An 18,324-nucleotide genomic window follows, 5' to 3' on the forward strand; every position below is an offset into this window, starting at 1 on the left:
ATCACTACATACTGGCAAGCCATAGTCGTACCCGGTTCAATAAGCCCCTCTCTCCAATGCTTTTGCATGGCCGCCACCACAGCCGCATGCAAGAGGAAGCTCCCCTCCGGCAGCCCGAACTGTTCCTGTAGCGTTTGGAAGGGCACCAACGTTCCATCAATGTACAAGTCCCCCACTACTTGCAGTCCCAGCTCCTCCCACTCCGACAATGGGGACCAGTCACCCCCATACGGCAGCGCAGTCAGCATGCCTATCGGTATCTCCGGGGCATACGGCCGGGCCGCCTTCGCCCTCCTCAGACTCCTCTGCCAGCATAACCTGAGCGTCCGCTCCTCCATAGTAAGGCCTCACAACTCCAGTTTCTGCTGCATAATGATATAGGCCAAGACATGGCGCTGTATCCCCTGCTCTCGGTCGCGTTCCGGCCCTCTAAACACCCTAGCCACATGCTGTGTGAGAACCTGAAGCTGCGCGGCCAAATAATACAACTCAAAGTCCGGGACGGCCATCCCCCCTCAAGCTTAGGGCGGAGCAACGTGTTCAGTGCCACTCTACGGCGGCCGTGCCCCCAGAGGAAGTCAATGACCATCGTCCGCAGATCCCTGAAGACCCTCTGGGGAATCCAAACGGGCAGCGTGCGAAAATAGTACAAGAGCCGCGGAAGCGCCACCATCTTCAGCAGAGCCACCCTGCCCAACACCGACAGGGGAAGGGACGCCCAGAAAGACATGCAACCTCTCAGCGCCCGTACGCACCGCCCAATATTGCCCTCTAATAAGTCCGCGACCTCGTGGTAGATACGGACTCCTAGATAAGTGAAGCAAGATGGCTCCCAGACCACCCCTATATCACGGGCGGGGCAGGGCGTGGTCGCTCTAAGCGGGAAGACACACGTCTTCGTCCAGTTAACCCTGAGGCCCGACCACCGACCAAACTCCGACATCTCCATCGCCCCTTCCAGAGCCCGTTCCGTGTCCTCCATGTACAGTAGCAGATCGTCCGCGTACAATGATATGTAGTGCAACTGCCCACCTCTTGCAATCCCTGCGTACATGTCTCCCGACCTGGCTCGTACCGCCAGTGGTTCCATCGCTAGTGCAAACAGAAGAGGGGAAAGGGAGCACCCCTGTCTCGTCCCCCTACCAACAGGATAAGCCGCTGACACCAGAGTGCCCAGTCGTACTCGCGCCGTTGCCGAGGAATACAACACCTTCGTCCATCTGCGAAACCCTTCACCAATGCCGAACCTCACTAGGACTTCATCCAGATAGACCCATTCCAAACTATCAAAAGCTTTCTCAATGTCCACAGACAACACCGCTTGGGTACCGTCCGTATCTGCCGTGCCATCCAGTATCCCTATCAGACGGCGAATATTTAATGCCGTACTCCTCGTGGGGATAAACCCCACTTGGTCCCTGTGCACCAAGATGATCATATGTGGGGCCAACCTGGTGGCCAAGATCCGGCTTAGTATCTTATAGTCCACCGTCAGCATGGACAGTGGCCTGTAAGACCTCACATCAGTCGCTTCCCTACCGGGTTTTAGCAACGGTACTATCAGTGCCTCCCTCATCGACCCGGGCAGACTCCCCAACCTATGAGCCTCCTCATATACCACCAGTAGTCTGGGCACCAAGCTATCAGCATATTTCTGGTAAAATTCTATTGGCAGGCCATCCACCCCGGGTATTTTATTCCTCGCCATCTGTTTAATGGCCGCCCTAATCTCGGCTAGCGTAACAGGTCCACCCAAGTCCTTTGCGTCGTCGCCATCAAGCGCCGGAAGCTGCACTGACTCCAGATATTCCGCCATTTCGCACGCCTCCACTCCTGACTCTCGTACAACTCAGCATAGTAGGCCCTAAAGCACTCCAGTACCGCCGTTTGGGAGTAGACCGTCTCCCCCAGATCATTTTTGATGCTCAAGACCGGGCAACCTTTGAGTTCAGGATTAGCGAGTCTAGCCAGTAACGTGCCCACCTTATCCCTCTCAGCATGCGCTCTAACAGCATATTGTCTGTAGTCATAGCTCCGTAGCCGTTCCGTTTCGGTGGCCACCACCTCCTTAGCTTCCAGCAGCCGGGTCTGTAGATCCGGTCGGTTCGGCCTACGCCGCTCCAAATCCCTAAATTTCTCCTCCGCACCGGCCAGCGCATTCAGCACAGACATTCGAGCATTCGAGAACCTCCCCAAGCATACTCCTCTCACCACCACTTTCATTGCGTCCCATTCAGTGGACCTACAAGAAGCTGTCCCCTCATTCTCACCAAAATACTGATCTACGCCCCGTTGGACTGCGTCACTAAACACCGAGTCCTCCAGGGTGTCGGGCCGGAGCCGCCATGTTGGAATCGCGGAGCGCGCTCTCTGCCATTGGACATGCACCAACAGAGGATTATGATCCGATATGGTCCTGGCCAGATACTCCGTATGGGAGACCAAAGGGGCTGAGGACCCGCTGCATAGTACTGAGTCGATCCTAACATGCAAGGCGTGGAGGGCTGAAAAAAAGGAGTAGTCCCTACCATCCCGGTGCTGTTCCCGCCACACATCCAGCAATCCCCATCTTTCCTGCCAATCCTTCCTGTGTGCGGCTAACTTACGTACTGGGGAATCAACGAGTGGTGGGTGGGATCTATCTAAGGCCACATCTGTGATCGAATTGAAGTCCCCCCCCCCCAGTATCAGAGGCCCCGCTAAGAAAGAAGCCAAGGAGCCAGATAGACCATCAAAGAAGCGGGCCTGATCAACATTTGGAGCGTATATGCAGCTGAAAACAACACATCCCGGCCATACAACCTCCCCTCCACCGCCACATATCTGCCCTCAGGATCCACCAATTGATTCAACACCTGGAACGGTACCCCCGCCCGCACATATATCAGTACCCCTCTAGCAAACACGGAATAAGTAGTGCCAAAGACCTGACCCCGCCACCTCTTCTGTAGTGCGATGCATTCCTGTTTCGTTAGATGAGTCTCCTGCAGCATGGCAACCTGAACCCCCCGCCGCACCAGATAAGCATGCACTTTGTGGCGTTTGACCATAGTTCGCTGTCCTCGGACATTCCACGTTCCCAGGGCCCTCCATGACAAGTGGAGTGGGCCCTATCCAATCTTAGAAAAGAAGGGTGAGGTTACCTATTTGGTTGACCTTGGCACCCCCAGGAACCCTCACAGGTGAATAGATTGAAACCACACCATGACAGGGCAGACATGACCATGTTACTGGCCACTGATGAGGGTGTGGAGGAGGAAACTGAGCCTGTGCCCGACCTCCTCTCCACCAATGTGCAAGATGGGTCAGTGGAGGGAGTTGTGCTCTCTCCCAAGTTGACAGACCAGCAGCACAGAGACTGTAAGCAGGTGCTGGAGCAGTTTGCTGGCCTGTTCTCTCTGACCCCAGGCATCACTGAGTGGTGTGTGCACCACATTGAGACTGGTGACAGCCGACCTGTCAAAAATAAAATGTACAGGTCGTCTGACCATGTCAGAGCCAGCATTAAAGCGGAGGTTGCTAAGATGCTGGGGGTAATTGAACCGTCTGAGAGTCCATGGGCCAGTCCAGTGGTACTGGACTGGCCCATGGACGAGCCCGCCGTCGAAGGTCGTTTTTTAGATAAATGACCCACCGGTAGATCTTCTCAGCGCCGAGCCAGACGCTGAAGCTGAAGGGCGTGAAGTCTTGTCCTTAGAAGGTGTTCTAGACCTCTTGGAGCCCTTCTTTACCGGAGACCTTCCTCTGGATAACCTAGCCAGGCCATATATGCGAATCTTCTCCTTGTCCTTCAGAGTTCTTCCTGACAGGGCTTTGCAGTGAGGACAGGTCCTTGGATCATGATCTTGAGGCAGACAAAGTATACAGACTTTATGTTTGTCTGTCTTGGCCTTATTTTTTCCACAAGAAGGGCAGGTATCAAAAAGAAGGCATTGTCAAGGAGAAAAAGCCAAAATAACTGCCAATAAAAGACAGATTCTTACTTGACAAGATGTAAAACGAAGTAAGCCAAAAAAGTTGTGAAAATGAAGTGAATTTCTGACAGAAATCAGAAGTGAGTGGAGCTGTGTCACCAGGATCCTTCCTGAAGGAGCCGGAAAGAACAACTGACCTAACTGTGTGGAGAAGTGTGGCTCACGGTGTAGAGCAGGCAGACCCGGAAGCTGAGGTCAGACCCGGGACCAGGGTTCAATTCCCGACGCGGCAGGGTCTTGAGCTCAAATGTCCACGGACTCGATAATTCTCGCTTCGGTGCCTGCTCTAATCATGGGTTCTCACTCTGCAACTCTGGGCATTAAGCTTGCTTAATCTCCACAACGGCCCCCCTGCGGCGGGATGCCTGGCTTTCACCTTGGAGATGCCCTGTAGGGGCTATCTCACAGGGAAAAGCCAGGACGGGTTCCCAAGGCAAGCGCCGGGAAACCTCCGGGTAGCTGTGCGCTCAATAAATGCAATAATAATAATAATAATAATAATAATAATAATAACGGTCACCCCTGAGGCATGATGGGAAGCTGGAGGTCAGGAGTGCCTTAAAAGGCACAGTGTCAGTTTATTGCATGCAGCTACAGGTTAGCTTTTCAGTCTTTTTAGACTCTATGTTTGCAATGCAGCCTGGGAGTTTCCTATACTTTCAGTGTTTTATAAGAATTTCTACTGTTTTCTGAACATTAAAACAGTTCCAAAACAAACTTTTGTTGTTTCTCATGTTTCTAATGCATGTTATTGATGTATGGTGGAAATTCTTTACAGCATAATTCAGCTCTGGTGTTTATTAGGATATATATATATATATATATATATATATATATATATATATATATATATATATATATATATATATATATATATATATATATATATATATATATATATATATATATATATATATATATATATATATATATATATATATGTCACATATAATATAGTGTTTCAGGGGTCCCGCGCATGGGTGGGAATATTCTAATGCTTATGACAATTGATGAGGATCCCCTGGAAGAGAACTAGTTCTCCCAGATGGTCTCCTAAACCCAGCAGAGATACATCTGTCACCACAATCAGCTCTGAGCAGGGCAGGGAGAGGATTCTGCCACTGATCCATCGTAGTCGAGCAGCCACCACTGCAGATCTTTTATAGTTTCCTCTACCTTCAAAACCTGTGGTGCTGGGCCCACTGAGACTTGAGATCCCACTGCCCAGCCCGCATGTGCCACCTGGCATTATTAACAAGCAGGTTGTATTAGCGTAATAGTCTCCGAAGCCTCAAAGTCACCTGCACTAGCCTGCGTTATCCCACGAGTCAAAGTACAGTGATGGGGTCATAGTTTCCTCCAGCAGAATACAGAGATAGATTATTCATCTACAATACGGGGTTTGCCTTTTTTTATGGCCATGAAATGACACAGACATTATAGAATGACTGGATTTCATAACGTTAAGAGGATTATCTTTTTCACTGTTTTAAGGCATTGCACTGGGTTTCAGGTCTTCATGATACATTACTTATTCCATTATAACAGTGACTCAAAACATACAGTAAAGATGATGTAATTTTAAGAAAAGATTATAGATGTTGGAAGAGTCAGTCAAGACAGGGTCTGTTAGCTTCCAATGTGGGGCTGACAGAATTTGCCACTGGTGTCAGTCCTACCATTGCTCTCCAAATTGGGCCACGTGCAACCTTTCTGCACTTGAATCTCAGGCTAGTGCGTGTGAGCAGTCACAGGCTTCCCAGGGAAGTAGTGGGGGGAGGAGGGTACACAAACGCTCAGAAATCAACAACCAGACACAATGCTTCTCAACTCAGCACTACACAAATTATGGCAAGCGGATACAGGGTTGTATCCCTGGTTACATTCTTCAGAAGGTGCTATACACTCCACCCTCCACAATTCCTCTCCCTGAGCAATCATAGGAGCTACAGTAACCAGCACCTGGTGCCAGAAGAATGAAGTAGCTACAGGTTCAGATTAAATCACTGTTACCCATGTGGAGCTTGAAAAAAAGAGCAACTCAGTCACATGTTCTTGCCCCGGATTTACTTTGTGCAGAAAGTATCAATTATTCACACTTTAGTTCCTCAGAATCCATCTCCGTCCTCTGGCTCCAGTCAGTGAAGTCTTGCGATGCCTGTCGGACGTTTCTCCCATGCAGCACGGAAAGATGGATGCAATCTGTGCTTTGTCTTCATGGTAGCCTCTTTCTTGTGCTGACTTTGGTGTGATGTGGCTTCTGGGCCTACCGTGCTGCATTTACACTGCAGTTACAGTCTATCTAGACAATTGGGTTCACAGTAGTGACTTGCGGGTATGGCTCTGCAGGCCCATCAGGTTCACAAAGACTACATAAAGTTGCAGCCTCCGAGACCTATCAAGTTCATGCAGTGGTCACGCATATTCTTGGTTTTCTGGAGTTGCCAGCAGCAGCCACTTCAAGGAAGCAACTGCTTACAGCTAACACGTTCACGTCTGATTCAAAGCTCCTGGCTTCACTCCTTTAAGTTTCTATCCTTCTGCAGAGCCCTCTCTGGGTAGGGAGGAAGGTCCGAGGCAGACCCTCGGCTACTCCAGCAGAAAGGGACGACTTCAGGACTGTCCTCTTACTTTTGGGACCACAACTGTCAGGCACACACGAGCCTTGATCACAGTGTAGCTCTTTGAGTACCCTATGGAGCACACTCTTCCTTGATCAAGAAGTATATGCCACAGGTACAAAGAGGGATGTGATGGGGATACCACTTTCATGCATATTTTCCAGACAGGGGGATGCAGATCCAATGTCTCAACCTTCAGAACTGGTTTGGGTTCGATCTCTTTTCAATTGCCCTTTTCAAGCAGCTCTCCAGATACAGCCTTTGTTTAAAGAGATGCTTCCCGCAGCAGGTAGCACCGAGGCAGTCTCCAAGCAGGAGCACCCACCACATTGGTACAATGGAGTGTGAGATTTTTGCACCTGGATATCCTCAGCTTTTCTACGATAGTGATCAGGGATAGGCAAAAAGGAAGGCCGGACTTATAAATGTCTGCACTTTGAAATTGCAGTCCTTCTATTTACCTCTAAAATCAACTAAAGGCAGTGGTCAACAAGAATAGCAGTCCTTTGTTAACAATGACTTAATACAATTTTTTAAAAGGGAACCCTGCCTCCAACCTCCTCACTTCAGTGCCTGGTTCTACAGCCACAAGAATGCAGGCAATACACTTTCACTGTTGGGGGAACTCCTTCTCCATTTCGTGCCAAGCTAAACCAGGGGAATCCAAAATGGATCCCCCACTGGCATCAGTTCTCACACACACATTTACACCTTGAGTCCTACCTAGTACTAAGTATGTACATAGTATACACATGCACACACACACACACACTTGACACACACAGAATGTCAGGGAAAGGTTCTAGGTTACACATAACAGTTACACAAGAGGGATCAGTAGGCCACACTCTCACGGACAGATCTAAAGGTCTGGCCCCACGAGCCATGGTACATTGACACCATGGGTTATGTGCTACACCAAGGATAGAGATAGTGTTCTTCGGCTATGAGGGGTAGGATTGTAGCACCCCTCCAGGTCATAGGAGATATTCCGGATCTAATATTGTCAAAGACAGGCCTAGGCCTATGCGCGCGCACACGCACTTGATTAGAATGAGGCCATGGCCAAAATAAAAGTCATGATACTAGATTCACATATGGTGGTCACTCTGGGCAAGAGTACATGCCAGTTCATGAGGCAGGGGTCATCCGGTCCCAACAGTGCTGCACGACTATTAACTGAGCCATTCTACATACTCATGAGGCTTGCCTAGCTCATTACCATGAGACAAAACCTTACATCTTTCAGCAATTTCTGGACCTACGAACAATGTAGTTTTTCCAATCAATACAAGGTTGGTCTTCAAGCCAATGCAGCAGACCTTTTTTCAAGTCAGTCTTACATTTTCCAGATGACAGAAAGTTAAGAGGAGATGGCAAAGCTTTCCATGTCCGTGTTGACTTGCTGCACTAGTGCAGGTTTTCTTCTTTGCATTCTTGGACATGTTCTATAATGGAATTAAGACTACGAAGACTGCAACTTCCTAATTGCAAAGAGAACACCATGGACTGGAGTAGCCACTCATGCGTGGACCTGGGTAACTTGGCAGTTGTAGGGATGTGGTGGGATGTCCTAGTTGCATTCTGAACATTATTTCCAGGCCTCTACTGGATCTCCATAGGGCAAAGGAATGTTGCTGGCTGTTCTGTTGCCGTTAAGGCGCAAGCTGGGGAACTAGATCGCTAAAACACAGTCAAATGGAGAAACAAGTGATCTGTAGGTAGCTGAGACCATGAATACAATGTCTGGAAGAATCCCCCAAACCGGGTGTAAACTTCATTCCAGTGATGTTTCTTGAATGCCTGCATTTAACATTAAGCTCCCTTAATATACCATGCTCTGTGCCACTCAAACCCTCCTTATCACAAAAGAGGAGGGTCATTATTAGATGAGCCTACAGAAATATGTGAATTATTAATGCAGTAATGTTATCTGCGGTCAGTAGGACAAACCTGGTAAAGGCATGCATCAAGAAGGAAATCCATTTTTGGAGAGATAGGCACTTAAATCGTTACATAACAGTTGGGGCAGGTATAGATAACTGGAGTGGATAAATCTTGGAATATGTGAAATACTTCTTTAATAATGTTGAGGGTACAAAATGATAAAGGGGAGGTGGATGAAGGGACATTATGGAACGCACAGTAGACGGCAGCGTAATGTAACAATCACCACTTTGACAACTCTCGACAGAGAAGGAAGTCAATAGGGCAACTGGAGGCATAACTACAGGAACTTAAGGGAATACACTAAATATTGGTATCCCAGAAAATCTGAAGAAACCCACATCAGTAATGGCACAGGTCAGCACTTTAGTTATCGATAGGGCAGAATATGCACCACTCAGAACCAAAGTTTTATAGAGGAGGAAACAAAGCCTGCAGACTCTTGCTCAGTAAGCTACAGGCCAAACATACTCAAGCCTGGGTGAGACTAGCAGAAGGAGACACAGGGGAAGCATGGAGCACAGATGAAAACACAACCATACTAGGCAAGCTTTATAGGGTGGAAGAACTGACAGGCAAAGCAACTGAACAGTATCTATGGGGGTTGAAGTACAGCCCCTCATGAAATACCAGGCAAAGATTGGATTGGATCGGAGATGTATATATGTATACACACACACACACAGACACCACATTTCCTTGGAAAGGGGTCTCCAACAAGTAGCTCTGGAGCTAGTGGTAGATCATAAGTACCCACAAAGAAGCCAAGGCCAGTATCTCATTCACAGAGTCGGTGCAGATTAAATAAGACGGCATTGCTCAACTCAAGAACCTTAGAATGACAGCCCAATGGCAGGGCATTATGAAAACACTCAAACACCTACTGTGTTGTCTATGGGGTATGCCACATGACCACCTGTATCCACTCTCAGTCTACCTAAAGCACAAAGAAACTGGCCATGTTGTATGCAGGCATTGCTCTATCGGTTGCACCATGTGTTTAAACAATGGACCATGAAAGAAGGGTGGCAACAGTACTTCGAGTTGTAACCAAGGTTGAAAAACAGAAGCATCACTATTTTATGGTAACAACATTTGTTATGATCTCGGGAGGATTTTCCCTGGACATAAGTAGCTCTCACTACAGTAAAGGTTGGAGACTCCTATTCTAGGACAAATCTATTTAACACATTTTGTAACTAGGGCATCATCTCTTGCTTCATGTATTAAGGTAGAGGGATAGCTATACCAAAATCCTGGAGGAACCTGGTACAGCTCCTACAGCCCACATCCTCTTTGAATACAAACGTTAATATATTTACAGGAGTACTGGCATTCAGACTGGCTACAGTTTTGCCAGGACTGCCAGAACAGTGTTGATTCATTCCAGGACAAAACTGCAAAGGCAGTCCTAAAAAGATCATGCACATGATTAAGAATGTTCACAGAAAGCGGAAAAGTGCCTTCCTGCTCTCCTTAGATGCTATGAAAGTGCTTGACCAAGACAACTGTAGATTTCTGGGCCAAACACTAGACAATTTAGTTTTGGGGCTAGATTCATGGCCTGGATATTAGAAGGAATCTGTTTGCTATACTCCGAGTCAACAGGGTTACTAAGAACATTGAAGATCGGATAGGTGACGAGACAGGACTGCACTCGATCACCTGTTCTCTTTGCCTTCACAACAGAACAGCTTGCAGAAAAGATCTGTCACAGTGAGGAGACCAGAAGCATACATATAGGATAGTAATCTTATAAGCTCTCAATGTACAAAGTGAACATCCCAATGGTGCTTACAGACCCAACAAAGGTGTTCGCCATCCTTATGGAAATACTTAAAGAGTACAGACAAGTATATGGGCTTAAAATGAACATATAAAAATCCCAAGCACTGAATTTGTTGCTTCCTCAGGATCAGATAGTGGAGCCGGCGAAAATATCCTGTTAGACGGGCAAAGGGAAATTATACAATGTGTGTCTATTGGGGTGAGCCGCTCGTTGGGCAACTTTTACTGAAACTAACTACTCCCCCCCCCCCCCCCCCCCCCCCCGCTCTAAAGGACATTTGTCCTAGCACGCCACACAGGAGACCTGTCACAGCTGGACCACATCACAGCAGTGAATATGGTTGCGCTCCCTAGGATGCTATATTTCATGCATACCATTCCAATGCCAGAAATTATACTTCTAAATCAGCAAAGACTGATTGTTGCATTCATATGGGTGAGTAAACATCATAGAATAGCAAGAAACAATACCAACAATGCAGACAGGACTGGGAGTCCCAGATTCAGCAAAATACTATTAGGTATTCTACATGCGGTTCATAGTGAGCGGGGGCACAGGGAGACCTAAAATAATGGTGCATTGTTGAACAAGTAATCTTGGCTATTCGCATACGGAAGGTGCCCTGGTTGGAAAAAGGACTGGGAACTGTGGTGAGGCTTAACCACTTTCCCTTGGCCATTCACCCTAAAAGTTGAAAAACCAATCTTTATCCTAGCGGGGAACATGCAGAATTTTCAGGCATCGCTAAAAAGAGAGACACTAGAATAGGAGAGGTCTTTGATGAGGCAGGCATCAAATATTTAGAGACACTGCAGAGGGAATTCAGGATCTCGGGTGAGGAAAGTAAAGGGGACGTTTTCTTGCCGACAATTCTGGCACTGAGTAGCAGCAGGTTATAGCATTAAAGGCAAGCTGATCAGTTACTGTACCACACACCAGATAGACTGCATGAATGGGATATAAGAAACCGGAGCAAATGCTGGAGAGGGTAAGCGAGGCAGGACGCGGACATCTTTTATGGGACAGCCCAGAGCTGTAGCTCATCTGGAAGAGAGTCCTGGATGTACTGGATGACATATCCCACCTGAAATCCCTAGATACCAAGACTAAACAGTATTAGGGTTGCCAAAGCAAGCCAATGTTTCCATTTTACTGACAAAGGGGAAAACCGCAGCAAATAAAGCACTATTATCCCTAAAGGGGAAAAACAGGGCACGCACATTACAAGATTGACTACAAAGACTTTGGATCACACAGGAAATGGACAAGCTGGTGCTTTTGATATTCCAGCCAGAACCCCCAATGATTCAACAAAATATGCAGATAATTCCAGAAATACCTGGCTGCTGAATTCAGGGAACTCAAATGCCCCAGATGCCCGTGAATCATACCAGCCTAGAGCACCCAAATGCAATGGGTGGGGGAAGGGGGGAGGACACTGGACAAAGGGAGCTCTAGCTACAATGAGACATGTTTAGATGATGTGCAATCTACTCTCCAAGTGTGGGGAACTTGAGAATTTGCTGAGTATGGGGTCACCCTAAGGCTTCCCTTTTATTTCGGCTCACTTTTGCCCTAAGTTGACCAGTCCACACCAGCCTGTGGGTTAAAGGTACTGCTAGATATACTTCAAAATCACAATAAAATAAATAAGATTTAGTCCATAATAATGTTGAGAAATGACAAATCACAGGGATGTAAAATACTTTACTTTGCCCAAACATCAGCTCCCTGTACTTCCGAAACTGCAAGAAATGTAACTTGGGCTGATTTGGGGAATGTCAGTGGTGCTGCAAATTGTGTGTGAGATATTTCTCCCTTAATAGCTCTCCTGTGAACCACTGACTAGTTTACTATGCATACCAGAATACCCTGAATTTCAGTAGAAGTATTGGCTAGAGTTAAATCTGTTCTGACGTTAAACTAGGGAAGAATAAAGTGGAGTTATTTTCTTTGTTATGTCAAAGAGATCTTATCCTTCTTTAGGGCAAAAGTAAAGGCTGTACTAGCCACATAAGCACAAATCTTCCTAGGACACAGGGGTCAGGCGTTTATTTAAATCCTCTTGGTAACACCTCAAGTATGGCAAAAAAATTCTAATCAGGATACTAAACATTTTTCTGCTCAGAGCATTTTGTGGAACAGTGATAAGAAAGGTGTCCAATTAACACGGCACACATCCCATTAATTATCAGAAATGTATTCAGCAGGCTTTTACTTCTGGAGAGGAATTGCAATAATGACAGGGAACTTTTTTGCACAAACAAACACACCATTCAAAAGCAAAAGGAAATGGAATGCAATGTTTAGAACAAGGTGGAGGAGGTTTTTTTTGCCTTTTATAGATGTCTGGTCATTGGACCTAGTGAATGATCCCCAACAGTAGCAATGCTACAGTAGCTCAACTAAGGAATAGCAGAGCGTCCATACAGATGTGTAACACCCTTAAGAAAAGGTACACTTGAAAGTCTCCTTGAACAAAAAACACCCCAACACAAAAAACTAAGCGTAGAAGCAAAGCACACAACTTACAGCAGTATACATGTACTTAGTGATCAACATCAGCATCTTCAAACTGTCCAGCAACTGTTGGTGTAGAATCCACATCCATTCCATCTGGGGGAGAAAAAACAGCCAATGTGATACATTTCGGCCACAAAAGCCTAGGCACTCTGATGGCAAGTCAGAACGATAATTAGCTTCCAGTAAAACATAGGCCCTGGGCATCCAGCCAGGTCAAATTTTCAAAGACTATGTCGAACATTTCCAATAAATTCACTATGTGTACATTTACCTTATGTGGGTATCCTAAAAATATGGCATTTATCAAGCCCTCCTAAACCTATAGGGGACACAATTATTTAAGAATCGCCACTATGTCTTCATAGAATTTATTAATTGCAATAAACTACATTTTACTGCAAAAGATTAATTACAATAATGTAAAATCACATTAAAATAATTACAAATAAAAACTATAAAAATCAATTCTCTGCATAACATTGGTATACAAAAACTGCCCCACTGTAAAATGCATGGTCTATATCTTATCACCAGATGGTAAAAGAGAATGTAGTAAATATACCAATCTAAAAATGCATTCATCTATTCTTCTGGTGTAGTGGATTGTAACCAAAGGTTGTTTGAGTACGGCTATACATCTATAGTGGACTTATAAGCTGCATCTAGAAAATGTGGCTGCTCAGCACAATTCTATTATATTTTCTGTATTTTACATCACCTATCACCGAGAGGTGATGTACATAACGTTACATAAACACCTCAAAATTCACCTTTTTAACAGTATCAGCCCGGGGGGCCCATCACACATTTTTTGAGTTCACCCCACGAGCCAGTTACTTTTGAATTAATCACTCACTTATAACCTCACCACCCACTCACATTTACATTCAACCCTCACACGCACCAGGCATAGTCATTGAAATAAGTGCTCCCGTGTAGTCGTAGGTAGTAGCACGCCGCATCCCGTAGAGGGGTGCGAAGACACCAATGATGAAGCATGACACCAATTATGAAGCATGACACCAAGGGTCCTTTTGGTGTGTGAGGGGTATTTTAAAAACACTATGTACTCCCCACCACTGTAGGGAACACTTGGCACTTGCTGGTGGATTCTTGTTGTTTATACATATTAAGGCAGGGAGAACGAATCCACACGAATATTTTCTATCTCCTTTTTGTTATTTTCGTAAACGAAGAATGAACACAAGTACAGATCCAAAGGTAATTAAGCAAGTTGACTCAGCCAGTCCCCCCGCCCATGCTTCTGGGGGCAACCGCGGGTTTTGAAAACCATGCGATCCTGCTGCTCACATCAATCTATGCCCAGTTTCCACTTCGAGAGGATAGGAGGCCCGGGGGATAGCCATTGCGTTGTCTCATTTCGCCAACAGGAGGGCTGTGCCCAAGAAACGCCCTTTCAGCCTCGTATCCCTAGATCTCTGAAAGACCCAAAGGAGAATCAATAGGAGGAAAAGGGTAACTTGCCATCCCAGTACCTCTGACAGCTCACGAGTCACCTTGGTCCAGTACAGAAGTACCACCGCACAAGACCATACCATGTGATTGAAATCTGCAAAGTCAATTCTGCATGGAGGGCATGTGGGGGTGCGGCGCAAGCCAGTCGGTACAAGCGCATTGGAGAGAGGTATACAAAGTAAAGATAGCAGGTTTGAACAAGCTGCAAACTGGAGGAGGTGGTAAGTTCACAAGGGGCCATCAGGACGTCTCGCCAGTCTTCGTCCTCTACACGTCCCACCCAATTCTCCCCAAAACGCTCGAAAGTGGCCAAGTGAACCAGGGGAGTTGATAGTAAGGGTGCGGTAGATCTGAGATTCTGCCGCTACCTAGGCTCCCCATTATCAATTTGGCCTTCAGATGACTGAATTCTGGGAGTGCATAAGTGAGCAGGGAGTGGGCCTGGAGAGCGTGTCGGAGTTGGAGTTATTTATAAAATTGGGTATCTGTAAGGCTATAGGGCTGTCAAAGGTCTTGGAAGAGTGCATGTGCGTCCCCAACCATGCATCTACAAGCCGAGTAATATCAATGAGATCCCAGGAGTGTAAACCGCAGAGCGAGGCTACCTCTTTCGACCAGGTGCCGTGCCAGAGTGGGGTCTGCAGCGCAAGCCTGACCTCCCATCGTACATGCTGGAGAGCAGTTTGTCATGTGAGGAACACCACCCGGGTCACTAGGGGCAGAGAGAGAGTGACTAGAGACCCTTAGAGCATAGCCTGTAGTTGTGGGAAACCCATCAATGAGAGTTCAAGCGATAAGCGGGGTCAGAACATACCCCATTGAACCAATCATGGAGGACGAGGAGGTGGGAGGACAAATAGTAGAGTTGGAGATTGGTCATCTCCAGGTCACATTCATAGGGGCCTTGCTTACAGTCTGAAGGCCATTGTGCCTGCGAACGCCCCTCCCCCTCACAGGAATGCCTTAATTGCGCCGTCTGGAGCAGAGATCCAGGTCAGAGGTCATTGGAGCAGTAAGTTCTGAAAAACAAAGGAAACATGGGAGAATCATCCTTTTGAATAGTCTAATATGCACCAGGACGTAGATTGGGAGGGCCAGCACCCTGATAAGCTCTGACCTGGCTTTTTGGACCAGGGGTTAGAGGTTGAAGGCCCAAGTGAGCTCTGGGTATAGGGTGACCCATATGCCCAAGTATTTAAAACTAAGCTGGCGGAGAGGGATGTTAGTCTGCCAGTCGAAGGAATCTTTTGATGGCACAAGGGGAACCAGCAATGACTGACTGAGGCGTTGCAGCAACACGAGAGATCTGGGCCTTCTCACAGCCGGGTGCATAAGATAGAGCTGTATGTCGTCTTTGTATAGTGTAAGACAATGCTCCAGGCCCAGCCCACGTACTGGGGGCATAGGTTGGGCCAGGGGCTCTACTCGTCAAGGTGAAGATTAAGGGAGTCAGGGGGCAGTCCTACCGGGTCCGTCGATCTATGGCAAAGGAGTCAGAGAGGAACCCATTAGCCCGGACCCAGGCGGTGAGTTTGGAATAGAGCAGCTGGACCATGCTCTGGAACCTTGGCCCGAAGCCAGCATGAATCAACACAAACTGAAGGTAGTCCCTGTGAGAAGTTGGCCTGGTATATGATGTCCACTATTCTAGTGGGAACCTTGCACCAGTCCAAACAACCCTTATAGTGATTGGTTGTAAAGTCAACCTTATAGACCAGCTATCCTAGTGGTAGCATGGACAAAGCGGTCTTAGGCTAAAACTTCAGAGGGCTAGTAAAGCCAGCTGTTTTACCATATGCAATCCCTTGAATACCAAATGAAAGAACACCACACAAGGTATATATCAAATATATATGTATTTATTTCTAACACAACCCCTCTGACTTCTTTATGAGGACAGAGTTCGAGATACAGCACAAGTTACTCAATTAGTATACTAGAAGTTGCACAAATACAGTTTAGGCCTAGGGGCCATGCAAACCATATACTAAGTAAGTGTTATAAGGACAACTTCAGAAATAGTGAATAGGCCTAAGGCCTGTAGAATCGCTGGGGCTACACTATACAACCCAAGGTTAGGAAGTAGGTGGCCCACGGGAGGCGTGTGCTGTGTCTAAACACACACGCGGGTTTACATAGACTTAGAATGGGAACGTAAAAGTTACAAAGTAGTATATTCAGGACCATTCCAGTTGGACTAAAAGAAAACCCCGTTATACTAGGACACTAGGATAGTCAATACCCACAGGAGCACCGGAGTACATGAGTTACCTCACCCAGGGAAGCCGGTGCATAGGTGTCAAATCGTGTCGGGTTTCCTCGCTGTTCCCTATTGAGAGCTGTAAGAAGATGCTGCAGACGACCAGGATAGAAGTATCCGATTGAATCCAAGGGTGGATCGAAGGGCTCCCAGCTGCAGGAGGTCAGACTCATGTCTGTGGCAGCAGCATCCATTTTTGTGATGGTGAGGATATGTTGAACGTTAACCGGGGTAAAGCTATTAGTACATGTCTTCTCCCTCTAGAAGGGTGGAATGCTACACCCATTGCCAGAATTGGCGAGGGGGGTAATATTCCAAAGCCTATGACACCTTACACAACATATTTCGATACAGCCAAACCAAAGTTAGCAATAACCGCAAGGATTATAATGCACCTAAAAGTATATAGTATGGCTATATCATAGAACAGCTATAAGGACATGGTTTCGAAAGCTGCAGACAGGTTCAGCTCATGCTAGAGCCTCATCTCACATAAAACCAAGCACTCTGCCTCCAGGATTGTTAAGGCCTGCCATAGGAGTGACTTATAGGTATATATGTGTCTATATGCACTGGTAGGTATAGGGATACTATACCTAAGCAAGGGGTGATTACACGACCTTGCCCCAGCTGAGAGATCAGCCAGTTGTGTCAATGTGGATGGCCAGCCAGGGGTGGCATAATACATGCTGCAGTCCCTGGTAGGCTTTGGATGCACCTATGCCCTGTGTACCTAATGTACACTGTACAGGGACTCACAAGGTGATCCAATGTCCAATTAGGTATGTACCTAAAGTACATGGTATGAATTTAGAGAGAGAACAGCTGGGCTGTGGGTCTGATTAGCAGGCCCACAGCCACACTAGAGTAAAAAAAACAGTAAACCACAGCAAAATGTGAGGGTGACCATAGGAAGCAGACCCCTACTCTCCTACAGTCACAATCCACTGTATCGAAAGCCTTCTCAAAGTCAATAAGAAGCGAGGCTAGGTCTGATGGCAGTGGATGACAGTAGGCCAGGGCCCCGTGCAGCCGATGGATACAGTATCTCATGCCCCAGGATGGCACAATGCTGCATTGGTCTGGTTGTATCAACTCATAAGACGCGTTTGAGTCTATTAGGTTAAAGTTTTCGCTACCATACTGGCTAACAGTTAAGGAGCAATATCGGACCGTAGGCTGTGCAAGATGTGGATGGAGGCTGCATCTTGGGTATTACTAATGTGGCAGAGTCAAGCTCCAACTGAAAGAAACCGGTGTGGCAGACCTCCTTGCATAACGACAAAAGGAAAGGGTCTCCAGGAATGTTGTATAATATTCAACTGGAAAGCCATACGGGCCCAGGGTTTTACCCAGTGTCATAAGACAGTGCCTCTCCGATCTCCTCCACTGCAAGAGGCTCATCTAGCAGGAGAGCATCAGAGAAAAGCAGCCTAGGAAGGGGGACCAAATCAAGGAAGGATCCAGACACAGCCGCTGGCCTGGTGTAGTGTGTGGTAATACTGGGCAAAAGTTTGGGCTACCTCAGCGAGGTACTGCTGGGGACAACCAGAGCCGTCCAGAATCTCGGGGATAATTCTGTTGGCCTGTTGATGGGAGACCCACCAATAGAGTTACTTCTTGTCCCATAGAGGGGTGCCCAAGATGGAGGCGCAAAGGGGAATGACCCAAAATGCTGCGGGGCAGAATCTGGATCGGGATCAACAACAACTGGCAATCAAAGGTGGGTAGAAA

At 47.0% G+C, this 18,324-nt stretch overlaps 1 protein-coding gene across 2 annotated transcripts in view; it reads right to left on the bottom strand.

Moving 5' to 3' along the window:
- CLNS1A (chloride nucleotide-sensitive channel 1A) overlaps positions 1 to 18,324 on the bottom strand; it is a 157,050-nt gene that overhangs the window by 25,400 nt on the left and 113,326 nt on the right. For both annotated transcript variants that reach the window (XM_086933894.1, XM_086933895.1), the window contains one exon: positions 12,864 to 12,947. In XM_086933894.1, coding sequence (XP_086790020.1) covers positions 12,880 to 12,947 — 68 coding nt within the window. In that variant the 3' untranslated portion in view covers positions 12,864 to 12,879. The remainder of the gene's footprint in view (positions 1 to 12,863; positions 12,948 to 18,324) is intronic.

The sequence above is a fragment of the Lissotriton vulgaris genome, chromosome 8, assembly GCF_964263255.1.
Source record: "Lissotriton vulgaris chromosome 8, aLisVul1.2, whole genome shotgun sequence".
Lineage (NCBI taxonomy): Eukaryota > Metazoa > Chordata > Amphibia > Caudata > Salamandridae > Lissotriton > Lissotriton vulgaris.